Source organism: Brugia malayi (genome assembly GCF_000002995.4).
Source record: "Brugia malayi strain FR3 genome assembly, contig: Bm_v4_ChrX_scaffold_001, whole genome shotgun sequence".
NCBI lineage: Eukaryota > Metazoa > Nematoda > Chromadorea > Rhabditida > Onchocercidae > Brugia > Brugia malayi.
Window position 1 is genome coordinate 16,157,142 of NW_025062479.1, and position 20,935 is coordinate 16,178,076.

The 20,935-nt window shown below is 30.3% G+C and overlaps 2 protein-coding genes and 1 further gene across 3 annotated transcripts; all 3 read right to left on the reverse strand.

Moving 5' to 3' along the window:
• Window positions 1–9,217: 9,217 nt before the first annotated feature.
• On the reverse strand, window positions 9,218–9,277 carry Bm15530. Its single transcript, XR_006227923.1, has one exon. The product of XR_006227923.1 is annotated as a pre-microRNA Bm15530 (primary transcript).
• A 1,563-nt stretch (window positions 9,278–10,840) lies between these two features.
• Window positions 10,841–12,301, reverse strand: Bm6979 (aspartyl/glutamyl-tRNA(Asn/Gln) amidotransferase subunit C, putative; the record flags this gene model as incomplete). The annotated part of the gene is made up of 3 exons (XM_001897000.1): window positions 10,841–11,098; window positions 11,566–11,724; window positions 12,131–12,301. 3 exons carry the CDS (start codon window positions 12,299–12,301, stop codon window positions 10,841–10,843), a joined length of 588 nt encoding a protein of 195 aa, XP_001897035.1.
• Window positions 12,302–13,474: 1,173 nt separating this feature from the next.
• On the reverse strand, window positions 13,475–20,894 carry Bma-bmk-1 (Kinesin motor domain containing protein; the record flags this gene model as incomplete). Its single annotated transcript, XM_043075045.1, has 24 exons — window positions 13,475–13,573; window positions 13,849–13,950; window positions 14,097–14,218; window positions 14,491–14,599; window positions 14,711–14,821; window positions 14,958–15,182; window positions 15,589–15,684; window positions 15,833–15,958; window positions 16,158–16,255; window positions 16,775–16,982; window positions 17,094–17,189; window positions 17,518–17,631; window positions 17,891–17,978; window positions 18,160–18,248; window positions 18,433–18,528; window positions 18,654–18,750; window positions 18,870–18,948; window positions 19,091–19,248; window positions 19,346–19,470; window positions 19,557–19,682; window positions 19,903–20,047; window positions 20,144–20,241; window positions 20,555–20,675; window positions 20,833–20,894. 24 exons carry the CDS (start codon window positions 20,892–20,894, stop codon window positions 13,475–13,477), a joined length of 2,790 nt encoding a protein of 929 aa, XP_042930979.1.
• Between the last annotated feature and the right edge of the window lie 41 nt (window positions 20,895–20,935).

The following is a 20,935-nucleotide window of genomic DNA, read 5'->3' on the forward strand; positions in this document are numbered from 1 at the left end:
ATGGGTTCAATTTTTTTTTTAATTTTATTAAACTTTTATATATAATATTATTATTAAACAGTTGAAAATTTTGGAATCCTTAAGTAGCCAATAATAGGATGTGTTTTTTAGACTTCTGATGTGTTTCACCATCTCTTAGATAATATTATCCTTTATTATACTCACTTGTCAATAATATAATTCATTACATAACATTAAATTTCAAATAGTTTAATCAAAATTAACCTAAACATTGAAAAAAAAAAAAAACGAAATGAACAAAAATTTATTTTAAATTACTGAATTTGAAACATTAATGATCACTTTGTTATCACTGCTCAGTTATCACTAAGGTGAAAATGCTAACAAAGAGAGAAAATGATCAGTTCATAAATGAAGGAAAAGTATCATTATTTTCAAATTCATTAAATTTTCACGAAATTCAAACTATCTAAAAGAGATAATCAAGAAGATAAAAGACTGCTATATTTGTGTTTGCTTACACTCAATAATCACAAATATCTTTTGTCTATTTATTCAGTAATAAATTAAAACTGTTTTTGACGCTTGTTTTTCATTACATCAGCTTTCAAATACTATGGAAACAAGTTCTTTAAATGACACACAAACTGTATTCTTCAATTAATTCTATACGTACGCTAAATTTATCAAAAGTTCAACTCATATCAATTTGACCTTAATTATTTTTAAAATCTGAAATCCTAATAATTAAAATCTTCAACCATAGTTTTTGAACAATTAACGTTTTAATATAGAGTTATTTACAAATTTAGAGATGGACTTTTAGTGTTCAAAGATGTAACACTCCTTATTAACGATTACTGAATTAAATTAAACAATTTATTTTGTCTGGATAGAATGATATGTCTCCAATCCATTGAACGGAGAAGATCAAATTACTTCATAACTTGAATTAATAGTCAGTTTGTAAAATTCGATGATTTATATTCCATCAATTTATTTTTTGCTACTTGCAAAATGAAAGAAAATAGCACGAAACGACAAACTTAAATTCGCATTTTAATTCTTTGGCATAAAACATTTAATGTTATATGAAAATATTATAATTAGAATTAAAACAAAAAATGCGAAATAAAATTGGCATGAGATATAGAGACGTATTTTGGTGAGTTATAATGTGAAAATAGGAATGTTTTATAGAAATTTAATATGATCTTAATCAGAACAAATAAATGAAACTGTTAACAATTAATAAAATCTTAATTAGAACAATTAAATGGAACAATTAATAAAACAATGAGGAGATAAACTGAAAGACCGCTCATAGCATACTTCATTCGTCAATTAAATGAAGCAATTAAACAAAAGAAAATAATAAGAGAAGTTCACGTTACGTGACCCTTCATTCGTTGGGATTTTACTTTTCTAATATTGAATTACTCAGCTGAATGATTTCTAATGATCATAATATATTACATTATACTTTATCAAATAGTTAAAATATCAATCATTCTGAAAGAGAGGGAGAGGAAGACAGAAGAAATCATATTATCAATTAATTTCTTTGTTCATTATAGCTTTAGTGAGTACAACAAAAAATTTATTATTCATCAAAAGACGCTTAATATAGATCTATATCTATATATATATATATATATATATATATATATATATATAGATTAGATAAGATTGGATTAGAGTGGATAGATAGATAGATAGATAGATAGATAGATAGATAGATAGATAGATAGATAGATAGATAGATAGATAGATAGATAGATAGATAGATAGATAGATAGATAGATAGATAGATAGATAGATAGATAGATAGATAGATAGATAGATAGATAGATAGATAGATAGATAGATAGATAGATAGATAGATAGATAGATAGATAGATAGATAGATAGATAGATAGATAGATAGATAGATAGATAGATAGATAGATAGATAGATAGATAGATAGATAGATAGATAGATAGATAGATAGATAGATAGATAGATAGATAGATAGATAGATAAGATAGATAGATAGATAGATAGATAGATAGATAGATAGATAGATAGATAGATAGATAGATAGATAGATAGATAGATAGATAGATAGAGAGATAGATAGATAGATAGATAGATAGATAGATAGATAGATAGATAGATAGATAGATAGATAGATAGATAGATAGATAGGATAGATAGATAGAGAGATAGATATAGAGATAGATAGATAGATAGATAGATAGATAGATAGATAGATAGATAGATAGATAGGATAGATAGATAGGATAGATAGATAGGATAGATAGATAGATAGATAGATAGATAGATAGATAGATAGATAGATAGATAGATAGATAGATAGATAGATAGATAGATAGATAGATAGATAGATAGATAGATAGATAGATAGATAGATAGATAGATAGATAGATAGATAGATAGATAGATAGCAACTGTTAAATCATATGTGTGTAATAATTAATTATGTTCTTAGAAATTTAAAATTTGTGGTTGACAATGTACGGAAGGTGAAGATAACGACGTAATAATAATAATTCACGTAGTGAAAAGAGCGCATACTCCAAAAGCAATTTCAAGGACAATATAATGTGGCGCTGATATCATTGCATTACATTTGATTACTACTTCATTTCATGCTTTTATATACATATATATATCTTTCTGTCTTTATATCGGGAGAGAGAGAGAGAGAAAGGAGGAGGAGGAGGAGGAAGAGAGATGGGAGTAAAGAAATATGTGTATAATACACAATATAATGTCTCTTTAATATTCAAAAATGTTGACCTTTGTCACAGTTATCATCATTATTGTTCAGTATTGAATAAATAAGCAACAAATCAAAGACGTTAAAATGTTTCATTCAAGTTTTTTTAATAGATATGTCAAGACACTATAATACATTTTGAAATTGAATGAAGAAAAAAAATAGTGGAAAAAAGTCTTAATTGAATAAGAATGAAGAATCATTGGAAGTGTAAAAATGGAAAACCAATTTTACAACTGAAAAGAAAAGAAAAAAAAAAAACTTGAAAAAATATGATCTATGTTTTATAAAGCCAAAATTTACGAAGTGATCCAACAAATATTTTAATTTATTTGTTCATTTTTTTTTTTTCTCAAAGTTGAAGTTAATAATACGTAAAGAACAAGGAGTGAACATAGAAAATAAATCAAAAGAAATGAGAAAAAAAAAAAGAAAACAAACAAAATTATAACAAAATGAAACTGTTCGTTGAAAATTTTTTAAGATGTAACACAATATGGAAATGACTGTCATAAAGAAGGAGAAAAAATTAAAATTTATTGAGCGAATAAAAGTAGAAAGAAGAATGAAGAATAGAGGAAAAACGGATGATCTGTTGTTATGTAAACATGTTACGGAATAAAATTACTAATACCATCACCGTTTCATGTTATTATTATTATTATTTCAGCTACTAGATCGATTTTCACCAGTTGAACTGTACATTTTTTTTTTTTTTGATTGGCCAATAATATCTTGCATATTCCAGCATATTAGATAATTTTGATTCGTAAATTTTTAGTTGAAGAAACAATTCAAATTTTCAATTTCATAGTATTATTGCACTTTTGAAAAAATAATTTTTGCAAAAAGTTTTGAAATTTGATGTTACTGGAATTTCTGCATTTCCCATTCAAACATAACAAGAAAAGTGTTGTCTATTCTTTATAAACTGAGGTTGTATTTTTTTAAGTTAGACAAATTCAAACTGAAATCTGTTAGTTCCTAATTTTGCTACTTTTAGATAAGTAGCAATTCAAAGATATTCTGTTTCACTTAAGTTTGATTCTCAACTTATTTTGTCACCTCTCAATAGCAATTCATTTTTGATTATCAAATTGAATATGTTTGACTAGTTATATAAAAATAAAATATGAAATATACAATACATGTAGTCATATAAAATAATATATAAAAATAATATATAAAGTATATAATAATACTTTCTAATGAAAAATAATATATAAGTATCACATGCATCACTCAGTTTTAGTGGCAAACTTTATGCAGTGCTTTAAACACTGTACCTTGCGCTCATTTAATGTATACCGAAATGTCATAGTTGAATTGATTGTGCATAATTTATGAGTAGTAAGAAAAGTAATCCATTTTTAAAACAAAATTTTAAACTTAAATAAGCAAAATCAGTGAACAAATGAAATTGGCATTGGCATATATGTATAAAAAAAAGAAAAAAAAAAACAATTGTGAAACAAATTCTATGATGTATATTTAGCATACGAAAGCATTCCGAATATAAAAAAAATGTTTAAAAAAAAGAGAGATGCAATCTCCGATTATTAACAAAACAACTGTTTACTGTTTCGGAAAGATTAATGAAATCTTTCCATATGAAAATATTTAAATAAAATTCACAAACCATTGCAAAATTTAGTTAAATTTACATAGCTAATTAGTAATTTTCTTATCTGATAGCTTACTGATTGCTTTATTGGACATCTAAAAAGATAAAACATTAAAACAGATTGATTACAGTAATGATTAAAGATCTGTTGTGAATACGTCATAATTACAGTAATGGTGAAAACATTAAATTAGAAATTCGGCAAATTAACAGAGTAGAAGCTATATTTGCTGCCAATTCTCGATTTGATGACTCGATGAGTGCCGATTGATTCAGTTTGAGTTAAGGATAAAATTTTCAATGGCTAATATAATGCATACATAAGCTGTAGTTTTAGAAATCATTTAAGTCTTTTAGCAGAATTAGAGGTAACTTCGAAAGCTAAGCTGAACTTTAAATGAATTACAAATTTGCAATATTCCAAATGAAATTTTAACGAAAATTCCAGTAAAATTCCAAATAATAAATTTCATATTCAGAAGCAATGAAAATTAGTTTTGGGAAAATATCTTTTTTTTTCTTCGGCTTTTTTGTTCCACTTTGAGATTGTAAATATTAAAGTTGAAAAAGAAAACCAGTCTTGAAAAAATAAACAAATTAAAATTCAAAAACTGAATAAGATGCAATATCATTTTTAAATTTAAATTTTAATTATAGAAAAAAAGTATTAATAATGATTATATTATTAATTCATTTGGTGCAAAGTGAAGATGAATCAATTTTTGTTCCGGTGACTTTCAATAAAAGGTCGTTAAGATGGCAATCGAGCTTTCAATCACGGCGAGATTCTTTTGTCATCTGCTCCCTCCCTCTCTCTCTTTTCCTCTCTCAGGTCAAATCAAATCAAAAAGAACAGCTGTTTCTCATAAACTATCCTGTTTCCTACAATTACTATTAATTGCATTCAAATGAAATATTTGATTAAGAGCAGTGGCAATAGCAGAAGCCTAAACTGCTCTGATATTAGCGTCTCCAACTTCGGTTGTGACACAGTAAGCCATTTTCTTATACTAATCATTTCAATTTGATTTCCGATATGCTTTTTCTTTGCATGCAAATAAATAAATTTATCAAAAGAATAAAAGTATTCTTTCAGTAAATTCGTATAAACAACGATATTAATAAAGCATTGCCACTTATCAAAAAGATAACCTAAAAGCAAAAGTATAATTTGGTAGGAAAATTATGAATTAAAATTGGAATGATAAATAATAAACGTAGTGAGAATAAAACTTGGGTGAAAAAAAAATGAAGTGAAAAATTCTACTTGTTTCAAAAGGGACTGGATGAGATGGAGAGGAAAAGGAGGAGAAGGAGGGTAAGAGTTTATAACTGATAAAACTGATAAGGATAAGAGTTTGTGGTTCATATGACAACGAAGTGGCCAGAAAAATTACCATTTATAGATTGATAATACTTATATGCTTGACCTAGTATTATACACTTGGCTCAAGCGATACTTGCCTACTTGACTCAGACAGTATTTGCATGGTTGGTTCGAATTATTTCGTAATTCTTAAATTTTTGAATGATTTTCGGAAATACCAATTGCTATTTCAGTCAGAAAATATATCAGCAAAAATGAGAGAATGTCAATAAAACAGTAAATAAATGTGAGAAATGGTAGTAACGGATCATAAGAAAATAAAGGAGTGAGAGAGAATATCAAAATGGACAAATATTTATTGCTACTTGATATTATTAAATCAGTTAAATACCGAAATAAGATTCCTGGTCTAACTTTAGAAAAATTTGTCTAGAAGAAATTGTAACATTTAGAAATGGAAGCGATCGTCATGAAAACGTCATGTGACGAATTCCTGCACATTCCATTTCTTTCCCATCTTTCTCATTCTAAGTGATAGAAAAAAAAAGGAAGCAGTGTGGATGATGGCCCGTTTGTTCATATTTATTTACTTGGCAATCTCATCCCGACGTCATTAACTACGATGGTTGCTGACCATCTGTTTCTCTCTTCTTAATCCTTCTGGAACTGATCGTTCGGTAAAGTAAGGTATGATATAAGTAAGGTAAAACATAAATATATACAAAATAGTAAATAAAAATAGATGAGATGAGAAGTGAAGAACTATGCAAATGAACAAGGTAGCATTGTTAGTGATAATAAATAAAAGGTGACGATAAGAAGGGACAGCAGAGTGACGGAGACGGGTCAACGGCTTTAGAGAAGAAAAGGATCTTAGTGGATTTGTGGAAGTCTCTTCGAAAGGCAATCAACAGAAAAGAAACAAAATACAGTGAACATTATCATTGATTATTATCACTGCTAGAAATTTTAATCCTCCATTGGTTCATATTACCTCTGTCCATGGAAGGGACCACAAAGAATTACTCATCTACCTGTCCATCGCATCATCATTGTCATTACTGTTATTACTCTGATTTAATGACGAGACAAACAGGTAAGACAGAGCACATCGTCACTTTGTGTGCGAAGCAGACATTGGAAGATTGTCGGAAGAAATCGTTACGGTGCGTACAATAATGGTAATGTAGTAAGGTGGTGGTGGTACACATACATACAACACATGTACGCACATACATACATGTGCGTACACATACACACACACACATACATATATATATATATATACACTAATAGAACGTGGACGATGTAGACATGTCATTGGTTGTGATTGGTAGGGAAGTGACGCATCGTTTTTCACTTTTCGCTTTTGTTTCAAGGAATAATGACTGTTTGTCTTTGATCTACTTGCTTCGTTTCACTTTGAAGGAAAGATAAGATGGTAGTTGGGTGGGAAAGGCGCCATTTTTGATCGGGAAGGGGCGCTATTTGATTAATTCCATTTGTTATAAATAGGTAGACCAATACACAGAAGTGGTAATGGCCGGGAAACCAATCAAAGTAAGGCCCTAGGTATTTTGGTATAAGAATGTAAATTTTTTGAAAAATATTTCATTTGCTTCTTCAGTTTAACAGTGCAATATCTAATCAGTATGATAATTATATCACAGATATTATAGAAGAGCTGTCTTTGGCTGATAATAAGTTGATTTGGTGATCAATTATACATCATCTTAATATCATTATATATATTCAAAATATAACTGATGCATCTTGATAATCAGGTAGAAACTAAATTTTGTGAATTTAAAGTGACTTAGATTTAATATCCAATATTTACTCCATGTAGAGAATTACTTCTGTCAACGTGCCACCTCTTCAGTATAAATAAATAAAACACTAAAAAGAATTAGAGTTCAACAATTCCCACGAGAAAATAATAAGTACGAAATAAGAAAAATCACATTTCTCTCTTATTTCTTTTTTTCCCCGGTCATTAATCTTACATAAATTATCTAAATTTTCGATAAAGCAACCTCCTTATCTTAACCGCCTTTTTTTTACTAATTGTATCGCATCTCATGCAACTTACTTATTCAGAGAGAGAGGGAGAAAGAGAGAAGGTAAACAGTTTTGATGATTTAGTAAAATGAAACAGTGGGAGAGGAGTTCTTAAACTCTGAAGTGGTATTTTGGCAATATTCTTAGTCTATAATATCAGAGAATTCCCACTGATAAGAGAAATATCAATTGATATAAGTTAACTCTTCACACGTTCCTTAATCATCCTGTCATGTAACGTAGCAGCTTTGTTCTGACGTAATGCGATAGAATATCGAAAATACACTTAAAAGTAAAACGTTCCATAATTCATTCACCTTCATCTGTAGTTCAACCCACCTGCTGGAGAGTTTGAAATATTAATTTCATGAATTTCAGAATGGATTATTGACCAGTTTTTGATGACCAATGAGCCTAAACTTTAGAGGCGTATTTGATGGTCTTTATGTCCTTAACTCTTCATATATCATATATACACACACACATACACATGCAAATAAAGGATGAAAAGGTATATGCAGATGACATATGTGATTGGAAGCCCTTTTCATTGTTAGCACATTCCGTATTTGCGGATCTCGGCGATTCACATTGACAAGAGCTGAAGGAAAAGTAATGTTGATAAGACTGAGAATTTGTTTGGAAACAGGAAATAAAAAGTATTCGTACGTTTGGAGTGGAATTAATAGTGCTATTTGATGGTGTCCGAGTGGACATCAAATAGTGAATACATTGGTAAATTACACTGAAAGACATTTACAGCTTTTCTATCTAATTAAGTCTCGTGGAGTTTTAAATTGTTTTTTTAAGGTGAAAAATAAGTCATTTATGCAAATACCGTTTAAAGCTTTATCGAAGTGACGTACAGCTGTATCGCGGATTTCTTAATAAAAAATTGCGTCACGGATTTTTCGATAACAAATTCGTAACAAATTAGTATTAAACAAACTTTTAATATTAGCAAATTTTTAATGTTACTAAAATTTGATCACTCTAAAACTGGACTTTATTTTTAATTAATTCAATATAAAAAGCTTCTAATTATTACTCATTCATCATTCCCACTAATTCGATGCAAATACTAAATTCCATTCTGAATTCAATCTCTGCAATTGTTCACTGACCATTCCGGAATTTATTTTAATTGAGTTGGAAATCACAAGAAGTGAAATCGTCGAGATATCGAGTAATTATTGTAAAATCATTTGGATCAATTGAACATACAAACATTATCGATAACCATATGACAAAAAAGTAAAAATTGCACAGATATGCGAATCGAAAACAACACAAATGATATCGAAAGATTTTAGTAGATTTTTTTACATCACAATAACATTGGAGCAAATGATTTTATTTGATAGCTTATCATAGAATGAAAGATTATCATTTCATTTACTAATACAAGAAATATATATATATATATATTACTTATCTGGCTCCCAATCTCTCTCTCTCTCTCTCTCTCTCTCTCTCTCTCTGTATAAATATATATACATACAGAGAGAGAGAGAGAGAGAGGTCGAATTCAAGTGATGCTTAATTTGTTTATTTCATTCCCGTAATACAAGCATAGGAGAATTTTTGTGCTCCACGTATAACATTTCAAATATACAATGTATGTATCATGTCTATTTGGGATGAATTTTGATTTCATTTCTCTCCATTAACTGATTTAAATAGATAAAAGAATAGTGCAAGATGATAAAGTCTACCACTAGTAAATGTTGTTTGTAAACAAAGATCGCTATGTTCAGTCCTAATCGAACATAGCTATTGAATGAATCAAACTGAAGAGCAAACTCAATCAATTTAATTCATGTTTCCTTATGTTCTGATAAACATTTTGGGGATATTAAAAGAAAGTTTTTTTTTTTTTTTTTGTAAAATATTTCAGAAATTTAAATAAGCCATAAAAAGTAAATTGTATGAAAAATCTCGTGATCTGAGTGAATTAGAATATGTTAAATATTAATCCTAAAACTGCGAAATTAATGATTTTCAAATACTCGTTCCCATATTTTTCAGTACGCTCGACGAAGTTTTTTGATCTCAATAATTCCATCATCTTGTTGCCACCATTAAGTTTTATTTAAATTATGCAATTTATCTTCAAACAATAAAGTGAAATCATTGAGAGAAATGTTTACAAAGAAACTCAGGAAATATTAAGTCACAGAAGCTGAATTTCGGAACCATAAGTGAAACGCTATGTGCTACAGAATTTTTTTTTTATAGTATACTTCATAGAATCCACATACAACTTTCCTTCGAAGCATTTATTATTGCGTATAGATATACCTAGAGTTCAAAGTTCTAAAAAAAAAAAAAAAAAAAAGAAAAAAATTCTTTTGATGCAAGATGTACAAAATTAGTGTAGAAGAAAATTTTACAATAGACTATTTTTGCCTTTTGTTGTTTTTGTATTGTGTCAACCCATATGGAAAATAGGCTTAAACGAGCAACTTTTAAAGTCAGTATTCAGTTTGACCTAACATTAAATAGCCTTTCGTCATCTTCATGGAATTCATGGAGCTCTGGCTTTGATTCGAAATTGATGCCAACTTCATTATGATTTTGGTTTTTATCGGAGAACATTTTTATAAACAAAAATTAGGGACAAATCAACTCTGTTTACGAATTTTCGTCTGAAAATTCAGTCAGCATTCATTCCACCAGGTCAATCAATTATAAACAAAGCTGGCAATAAGATCGGATTACAAAATATACAACAATGTCACTAGAGGCTACTATTCTTCAAATATATATTTCATTCCTTTTTTCATTCTAATATGTACAAATTTTATTTCAATTCATTATAATGTAACAAAAATCATAAATGCTTGCTTTTTACAATAATATCGCTGATAAAATAGGCATGGAAAATAAGCATTTCACAAATAACTTTTTGCATTATTAAAACATGTACAGCTACCTTCAAGAAAATACGATCTCATAATGAAGGAATATTGGGAAAACTCATTACTTCAAATCATATTAACTGACTGTTGTACTAATTCAGCCTTAACATACCTTAAGTATCATACCATAAAAACGGATGTTACTACAGGTTAGTTGAAATAATTACTCTGTTTTTTCCTTTACAGAATCATTCAATAGATTCTTTTTAGCCATCACTCTTCGGTCAAACTCTTCAACTTTTGTTAAATTAAGTTTATCAGATTCTTCCAGTGGTATATTTTCAAGTGGTGCAACAAAATAATCCTCAACAACTTTGGCAGCATTCATCAGAACTTCAGCTTTGGTCATAGGATTATCTGCAACATCTTCCCGAAGTGGGCACGGCATATCTTCGAGCAAAGTTTCGAGCGGTTCAATACCCTGGAAACGAGTTTTTTTTTTTTTTCGAATAAGTTAGAGGTCCAAAAAAATCATGAGTTCTTCCATTTAAAACAGACGCTAATCAATTCAGAAATAATTTACTTTCCTATTAAACAAGATATGAACAAGGACTTGCAAAACCGATTTGCGCAAAAATTATATACAAAATCATTTGCATTGAAGTCGCATTTTCAGTTCGGAAAAATGGTTGAAATGGACATTACTTTTTGTTGATGTATGACTATTTATTCATCCATTGTGCATGAAATATTTGAAAGACCACTTATACAGTTATACATCTACGCATGTAGAGGTCAAGACGTGACCTTGCCAAAAATATCAAAATTATTCAGATTTCAGTACAATACACCTCTGCTAAGGTTATCAAACTGTGACTATAACGAAGATCAAAGAGTAATCTTCATGATTTTGATAATTACAGCTCAGCAATTTAAAAAGGACCTTACCGTAGTGTCAACCAACTTCAGCTGATTTGCAAATCGCACCGCTTCTTTTAAATTAAAAACTGCTTGTTCGTCAGTAAACCACACCAAGGAAAGTCTTTCCAAATGGGTAATAAGGGCTTTGTCGAAAACTGGAGGCTCCTCCACTTTACTTTGATCGATCTGTGAAAAGCCGAAGAAATTTACTTAAGGTTTTCCACAGTTGTATAATTTCAGTTTCATGTATTAATAACAGACTGTTTCAATCTGCAACTGTTTCAGTAGCGTCAAACAACTTCAGTTTACAGTTAACTGATCTTTACATAAATAACGAGCTTAAATTTTTTTATTGCTGGTTTCTTCTGCTTAATGCAATAATTGCAGCCTTGAGTTTATCGCACTATAAAAACATATCCTAATTGAATATGAAACCAGAATTCGCTCCTCGTCAAAAGATATAATAGGATCATTTGTTTGTTTATCTTCATTAAATATATGGACAAACATATTAATTCGATCGACTACTTAACTTTTCATAAAAGATGGCATAAAATATGACGTAAAATTTAAGAACGTTTTAAAAACTAACTGGTGAAAGAATCGGTTTCTTAGGTACATAAATTTTATCATCTTCATCTGCTGAGCTTGCTGCAACTGAATTACATCCTAATGTTTCTCTTGATATGCACCGCACACCAAATCTTACACATCTAAGCCGCTGCTTGAATATTACTTGGAAACCAATCGTCGACAAATTCATTCCTTCAATTTTATCTTAATCGAACATACCTATATCTTGTAAATTTTTGAGCACTGAAAAAAGTTTTATAGGAAAAAAAAAAAGAAAAAACAAAGAAAAAATGTAGAGTAAAATCAAAGAAATAAAACACCTTCCCCACTTAAATATTGTAAAAAAAAAATATTGTAATGATGAAAAAAAAAAAATTCTATTGATGCACTTATAATAAGCCATGCAAAAATTCCAAAAACAAATGAGTAAAATAAAATATTCCATCAACCGATGATAGCACCAGCCAACTAGTAACTTCCTTGAACAATTTCAAAGAAAAATCTCGACTATTTTTATCTCGGAAATTCACCTTTCTATTGTCCTGTAAATTTTGTAAAATTGAAAATGCCCCACCACACAAATCTAGCTAACTAGAAAAAAGTGAAACATTTTCTCAATTCAAATATCGTATACTGAGAAATTAAATAATCATCACATATACCACATAATTTTTTTCTGAATTAAATAGATCAGTGGCATAAATTAAGAGAGGTACCTTTAGCCCATGTACTTTTTGTGGTGTATTTAACGCCTGCAAGAAGCCAACTAGTCTGCATATGATGTTTTATTGATAATGAATATGACCATACAATCACATAGACAAAAAGAGGAAGATGCATAGGTACCCAGCTAGAAAACACGAGAGACAATTTCTAAGTAAAATAATATTGGCCATGCGATGTCTGAAATGTTTCAGCGCTCAAGACTTGAGAATTGGAAAGTGACAAAATCTAGTATTACTGAGTTTTAATGCACAGAAATACACAGTGATGAATAAATGTAGCAAAAGATATCCCTCTAAATTAGCAATGTGAAAAAGGAAATCAAAAATATAAGAGGCCTGATTGGGAATATTGAGGCTTAAATTATCGTTTGTAATAGAACCAAGTTTTAAAATATTAAAAAAGACATACAGGTTAGGAGACAATATCTCAAATGTAATATCAATAGCAGTAAAGTGGTGCAAAGTACACAATTACATCCTCGATTACCAGGAATTTTTATTTCTCGTGTAATTTTAACCAAAAATCTTTCTGCTGTATGAAATATTGAAAAAGTTCCAATAATTACAAATATATGGAGGCATGGAGTATTGAAATTTCAATGCATTTTGCTAAAATTAGTACGAATTGCTGCATGAAATTACGAATTTCGACTCTGAAAGGCACGTCGTCGTTTCGTAATGTTTACCGCTGAATCATTCTGCTTTTTAACGACTGTACAACCATGTTCACTATTATCCTGAAAAGTATTGTTATCCAGAACTTTAAAAATTGCAACAAATTCTTTCGTCTTGATTTTAAAAACATTCGAGTGGACAGACTTCATATAACCCAAAGAATTTTTGTATTTTAGTAACCACTTCACAAGAGATATATACGAAATTAACTTGTTTTTAAAAAACCTTAAATCATCAATGTCTCATTCGCACTTTTCAGCCTTTTCTTTTCTTACCAAAACACGGAAAGTAAGAAGGAAATGGAATTAAAATCCTTCTAAAATACAAGCAAATTTACTTCAGGTGTTTCAACAATGTCGTCAAGATCGCACTTTAATGTTTCTTTGAGAGCTCTTGGTGAGAGGACGGTGAACGGTGTTTCCAGAATCGAGTCACGCGGCTATAAATAATTGTAAATCAATTAAAGGTAAAATTAATATTAATTTTGATCAATGACTACTACCAGTTTAAAACTGGGACAAAATAACCATCGCCTAGTGGAAAGAGAAAATTAATCACTACCCAGTATGGAAATCTACCGCTTACCCGGTACTGACTTAGCCTTCGTGGTATTTCACTTTGATTGGTTTTGTTAATCAAATCACTCGCATCCGGAATTTCAATCGGTTCTGGAAGTTTTACCTGCTTTCTACGGACTGGCGTTTCACCTTAAATTATAACTTTTGCTACTAAAGAATCATATAAAATTAGCAAAGTGCAGCAGAGATTTCTATTTGATCATTATGCGGATTATGCAGTCAGTAATATACAAAAGTGATATTCTATCATTCTGAGTTTTCGATGTGACATTACACATCAGAAAGCAACTTATACTAGTAACACAAAAACATCGCACTAAACTGTTGCTTTTTTTGAATATTTTTTGAAGACCTCAGTAAAAAATTCCATGAAAATGAAAATAATGTGAGATAAAACCTACCAGTGTTGGATGGACGAATAATATTCCTTTCAATGAATTGTTCTGTTCGAGAATATGCTTCATGTACTTCCTGAAGCAGTGATGATGATGCCACTCCACTGAATTCCATCTAAATTTACAAACAAAACATCAAAAAAATTATAAAAGAAAAAACGGATAAATAAATTTTTTTTTGCGCCTGAGAAAAACTGCAACAGAAGATTAGAATAAAAGAAATTACTTGATGCATTGCAACATTTGTATTTGAGTTTGCCATTTCATTTATATAGGCAGACACCACGTCGCCCTGCTTTTGCAAATCTCTACATAGCGCTTCCATTGTTCTGTGTGTCTACAATAATCACAATACCAACATATAAAAGAAATTTTCAACCCAAATATATACATAATCAAAACAACGTTAATACAACCCAAACAACATAGTAAAAGACACTAAATGATAAAAAGAAAATTTGATTTTAACTTACACCATCAATATTTTCTCTTTGGAAAGTGATTTTCTTTGAAAAATCATATTTGAATGATTCCCAGGCCATTTTGTTGGGACATGTTTCGTCGACAGTGGCTTTCACATATACACATTGCCTTTCAAAAGCAGATTGTTGTTCGGCCCTCAACGATTTCAGCTTCCCGCTTACTTCTTCCATTTCCTCTCTCGTCGTTTCAGTGTATGTTCCTAATGCATCAGTGACCTAACGTAAAACATTCATTGGATTTCAAATAATAGTAGAGATATGGAAATCTATTAAAGATCAAAAATTATAGTGAAATGATTAGGATAACCTATCCCTTATACTAAGTTTAGTTATCCCTTATATATTTTCTCTAATTCAGTTTGAGATTTAGCGGAAATGTGCATTTTTCATTTTTCAGAAGTATTACGAACTGAAATTAAATCATAAGGTGATTCCATATACCAAACAAAAAGATATCATTCCTATACATATCAAAACGATGTTAATACTACATATCTTAAAAATAATAAGTTCCAGTAATAAGCACCAAGAATTTCCCGTTTTCCGTTCATTATTCTGTCCATCTTCATCTGCAAAATTAATTGCTAGACAAAACATGCTTGTCCAAGCATCTGAAACTTACCAATTGCTTCATTTTTTCTGCCATTGACACGGTATGATTGGTATAATTAGTGGAAACTTCATAATATTTTTTTCCCAGCATTTCATATTCGTCTACCTGGAACCACTATAAATATTCCTACAGCTCTGAAACAGTATTTGCAGAGGATTTAAATTCCCTTGCTGATTTGTAAGAATCTTTTCCACAAATATTTTTCTTAAATGGAGACATAATAAGTTTAAGGTTAATTTCAAATAAAGCTCACATGTTTCACAAAAAAGTCAATAAATTTGTTATGCTGTTCATATAATTTTTCATGATAACTCTGTGCACCATTAATGAACGCACATACTTCCCTCAAAAAACTGACAGCTGAGTTGTCGGTGCCATTCTGAATAGAAACATGATTTTCAAAAGGATTAAAAAAGGAAAAGTAAAATATATCCTAGAAAATACATAACAACCCTCCTTTTTGCATCATATTCAATTATATTCGATTTTTCATTTAATTATAAAAATTTCCTTAGAATATGCTTAGGTTTCTTTTTGAATCTCTTATACTTCCGAATATATCAAATTGTCAAAATTACCTCACAGCTAGTAAAAAACGCCTTCAACTGCGAAAGAAGTAAATCTATATAGTTCCGAAATGCGTGCATATCTTTTTCTACATTAGCTTTCGTTTGTTCTGAAATTACTTCTCAATGTTTCAGTATTCTGTCGCATAACTGTCCCAAAATGGAACAAACTCCATTAACCTGCATCTGATATGTGATGTGAATATCATCTGAGAGATTGCATGAAAAGTGTTGCTGTATGTTAAAATATTAATGCCAAAATAAAATATTATAAAAATACTAATACAGATAAAAGTTTTATAAAAGCTGAGAATTTGAATTTTTCCTCTAAGGGATAAAAAAGTACCAAACCACATATAACCGCAAAATTCGGGTTAGCTAATAATATTGTATTAGCAATATTGTAGTAGTCATTACGCAAAATTGGTATGATTCAATTCAAGTTTGTAAAGAAAGGGATTTCCTTATGTATAAATATAAAAAAATTTCCGTTTAAAATCTGGTTAAAATTGAAGCCTCGTGTCTTAAAATGTTTCACTCTTCAGCAGCTAGTACTTACATGAAACACCTTTTAATGTATGCTTAATTCAACTTCAAAACAACAAATAAAAAATAAACGAACTTCTCACCACAATAATCTGTCATTTTTTTCATTTCCGATTGTAACATATCATTCCAATCTTCGACACCTTTCTTCAGCTTGTCAGCACTTTGTGCACTATTTCTTGTATACTGAATATACAGTTTTTCATTTTCATTTGCCGCATTACGAAAGACATCAATTTTGTCATGTGTTTTACCCAAGTCCGAGTCCAAATGTAAGCAGTTTTGACGGAGCTAAAATAATAGAATCTTAACTTCAGAAGCTCTACAAATAGAATAAAAAAATGTTGCAAATATATTTCATAGATTTACAACCTTCCAATTGCTTGAATGATTAACACTAGCCTGTCTATTTTCCACTTGGCTTTTATTCGCTGATTCCTGCAACTTCTTCAAAACGAACTGATAATTTTCCAAGTTCGACTTGCAATCCGCTAACTCCTTTAAATTTAAATTACTATCAGTAAATCTGATCCACATAAATGCTGACTGTCAATAAGATCTATATTTAAATGTCAAGCTTTGTTTCTAATCCAGAATATACGACGACTGAGATAATAAGTGAAGAGAGCATTGAAAAAGAAAAATCCGACCACGGCAGTTTTAAGCAAAATTATCATTTCTTAATGTATGCTATGTATTGTGTCAACAGTAAATGCTGTAAAATTATATCAAAAATTACCAGAACAATAGAACTTGCCGAACCCAACCTTCAGCAGCTATGATCGATTTTCCCAGAACTATAGCAAAACGCATGAATATTACCTACCAAACTTAACTGAGCATTTTCATTGCAACGCTCTCTATACTTCTGTTCCATATGTTTGTAACGTTCGTAAAGACGGCCATAATGCTGGCCTAGGAGTTCAGCATCTTGCATTAGCTATAAAAATTAGGGGTAAATATAGTGCTTTAACACGTGGAAGCAATAAGAAAATATAGCAACAATTTCGAAAACATAACAGCGGTTTCAGAGTAATTTTCATAGAAAATCCACTGATGCAATGATATATTATACGGTGAATACGCACAGGACAGAACTATATAATCATTATGTTGCCATAGGGAAAAGAAATGCTTCTATCTGACGTAGAAAATATTTCATCAAAAAAAAAAAAAAAAAACTAAATATAAAAACTTGCCAACTGAATGCGTTCAAGAACTGATTGAAGCTCATCAGTGAGCGTTTCGATCTGTTGGCTCTGTTGCGCAAGTTGTGTATTCATGTTTCTGCAAATATCACTTGAAAAATTTGCAAATCACTATTATTTACCAAATGAAATGAAATATATTGAAATAGAGCAAATTAAGTTAGAAATCAAAAACATCTAAATGAAAAATCGAAAAAAACATAAAAAACAAAAAGTCGAAAAAACATATTTTAACCATAAAATACATAAGTAAAGCACACTCATAATTCTGACGATCAACAAAGAAGCCCGTCTTATCACGTGCCGCTTGTAAATCACGCATTAGGCGATTCATTTCATCATTGTAAGCCTGAGACAGAGACAGACCAATTAGTAAAGATTACTTAACTGAAAGTGCAACCATTCGAATGAAATGATATAAGCTGCAAATGAGTATAACACATAAAACACAAGCCATAATTACCATAGTTGGTTGTGACAGTCTTCTCACTGCACTTACTAAATTTGATGAGATTTTCAGTACATGAACAAACCTTAAGTAGAGCACGATGAGTCAATTTTTGATTTATTTCAGGTTGATTCTTAATATTTTTTGCAGTTGAAGCATATTCTAATGTGCTAATCGACTCCTTAAACAAAAGGAATAAGAAAAAGCAAATTGAAAAATCTTTTTAATCGTTAAAATCAACAAAAAACCATTACTTCTATCCTATTAAATAGAAATTAAAATGTGTGGCTGATGGTCATAACTTACTTCAATATTGGTAGAAGCAGGCGATAACGTTGCTACAATAGTAGTAATAGTCTTACCACCTAATGAATCTTGCAAAATCCTCGTAAGCTTGCTCTCTCTAAAACATTAACTTATTAAGCCTGTACAGTTTCCATTTCCATTATCTATTGTGCAAGATACACCAAATTTTATACAAAGAGCCTAACAAATTAAAAACACGAAAATTTGAACATTTACCTGTATGGGACATGACCAGCTCCCGAAGTTAAAGCCATAATGACTCGACCCAGTGTTAATAAAGATTGATTAATACTTCCTGTATGTAATGAAAGGCATAATGACCAGAATTAGATTTAAAATGTCCAAACAAATTTCCGTAATCAACAGTTTCAGAAAATAAAAACAGCTGCAAGTAATATTATTTCAACTAGGTATATAGAAATACAAAAAAAGCCAACCTGCTTCCCGAGCTCTTTTATCGATGGAACCCGAACGACCAATATTTTCCGAACCAGCCAAATCAATTAAACTTAACTTTCCTTGCTTGATGACTTCTTCCCCGCTCACAGTATTTTCTCGAATTACAACTGTTATTGTGAAAACGGTATGAGAGCGGCTAAAAATCAAAAAAGAATCACGTCCCTTCTACAAATTTAAACTGATTACAGTGATTTAAAATGACAAAATAATTATCACATTTATTTCATTATAACCTTGAATTCAAGTTCATTTGAGTCACAGCAGTTCTTCGTTTCTCTGCACCCCTTTTTAACAGTTCACGAACTTCAAGACGGTCAGACACTGGAACTTCTTCCAAGCCACTAATAATTACCGAACCCTAAACTCTGCCAGAATATATCAGTTTCTGCAATTTTCGTAAACATTAAAGAAATCACAATATTAAAGAGGCGCGAAATTTGTTACCTTCCGCACAGAATCTTCGAAAAGTCGCAATCTTGCATGACCTAGTTCAGCATTCCCAAGCAAATCGTACAGTTCTTCGTTGTATAACTCAACATATGATACACGAACTGAGAATTCTTCCGCATCCTTCAAACTTGTAGGATTATCTTTAGTTAAATTTATAAAAGCTTTCCTATTGCCCCACCTGAATTACATCAACTATCATCAATTCTTTATAAATTTTAAGTAAATGGTTTTCTGAACTGATTTAGCCGATAAATACAAACAGCTCTCGGTTAAATATTTCCGTCAAAATTCTACAATCAAGATCGATAAAAAAAAATGAATTCTCTAATATTAGAAGTACCTGGTTCTCCAACTCAGTAAAAATGTGTTGCAAAGCTCGTGGCACTATACCAACTGATGAATCTTCGTTCCATGCGTGTTCATAAGCTGAACTGATTTGCTCACCTTCCATTGTAAATGTCTTGCCTGTACTTGTCTGTCCGTAACTGAAAATAACTTGAAAGAGGTTAAAACATCTGAAGAATTTTTAAAAATAATAATAAGGTAGCTGGACATAAAAGGAATAAAAAATAGACACTTACGCAAATAAAGTGCAGTTGTAACCAGCAAGAACATTTTTGACCAATGGTTCGACCAAATCCAAGTATATGTCGAGCTGTTTTGCATGCGTTCCGTATACCTAAATTTACAAAAAAGATCAGATCTCAATTAAATCTCCAAAACAGTACCCTTTATTTCGGATACTGGATTGAACACATTTTAACGATCTAAAAGCATTCAAAGTGTTAGACAATTCATCATAATCAAAAATCTTGACTTTATATCATATTGGTTAAAACCTAACAACGTAGTTTTGCAGAGCAAAAAGAAAGAGAAAATCCAAGACAAGACTAATGAAACCTTTTTCGATTTAGATGACAATAGGCCGAATGGTATCTTGCGGTTCATGGGCCCAGCAAGGCACAACATCTAGTCTAAAATGAAACGCAAACCTTATCAAATGGTCCAAATTCCTTGTTGACTCCCCGGTCAATTACAGCAACAATTCGTTTGCGAGCATTTGCCATAAGTGAGCAGCGAGCCCTCTCGGCAATTTCATTATCATTCATCGGTCTAAACTTGATATATCATACTTCTTAATTGAATTGACTACAGAAAGCTTCACACTTCACACACTATGTGCGCCTTTCCTATCTCTTGTTTTAATTCTACATTACTAATCACTAGTAATTGTCTATTAAAACTAATCTCTTAAAAATAATCTATATACCTTATCCGAACGGCAACACGTACGTTTTTGCCAGTTTTAGGAGTTTTATCTGTATTCGACATTTTCACTGAAATCAGAATAATATGAAAATATATAATTACAT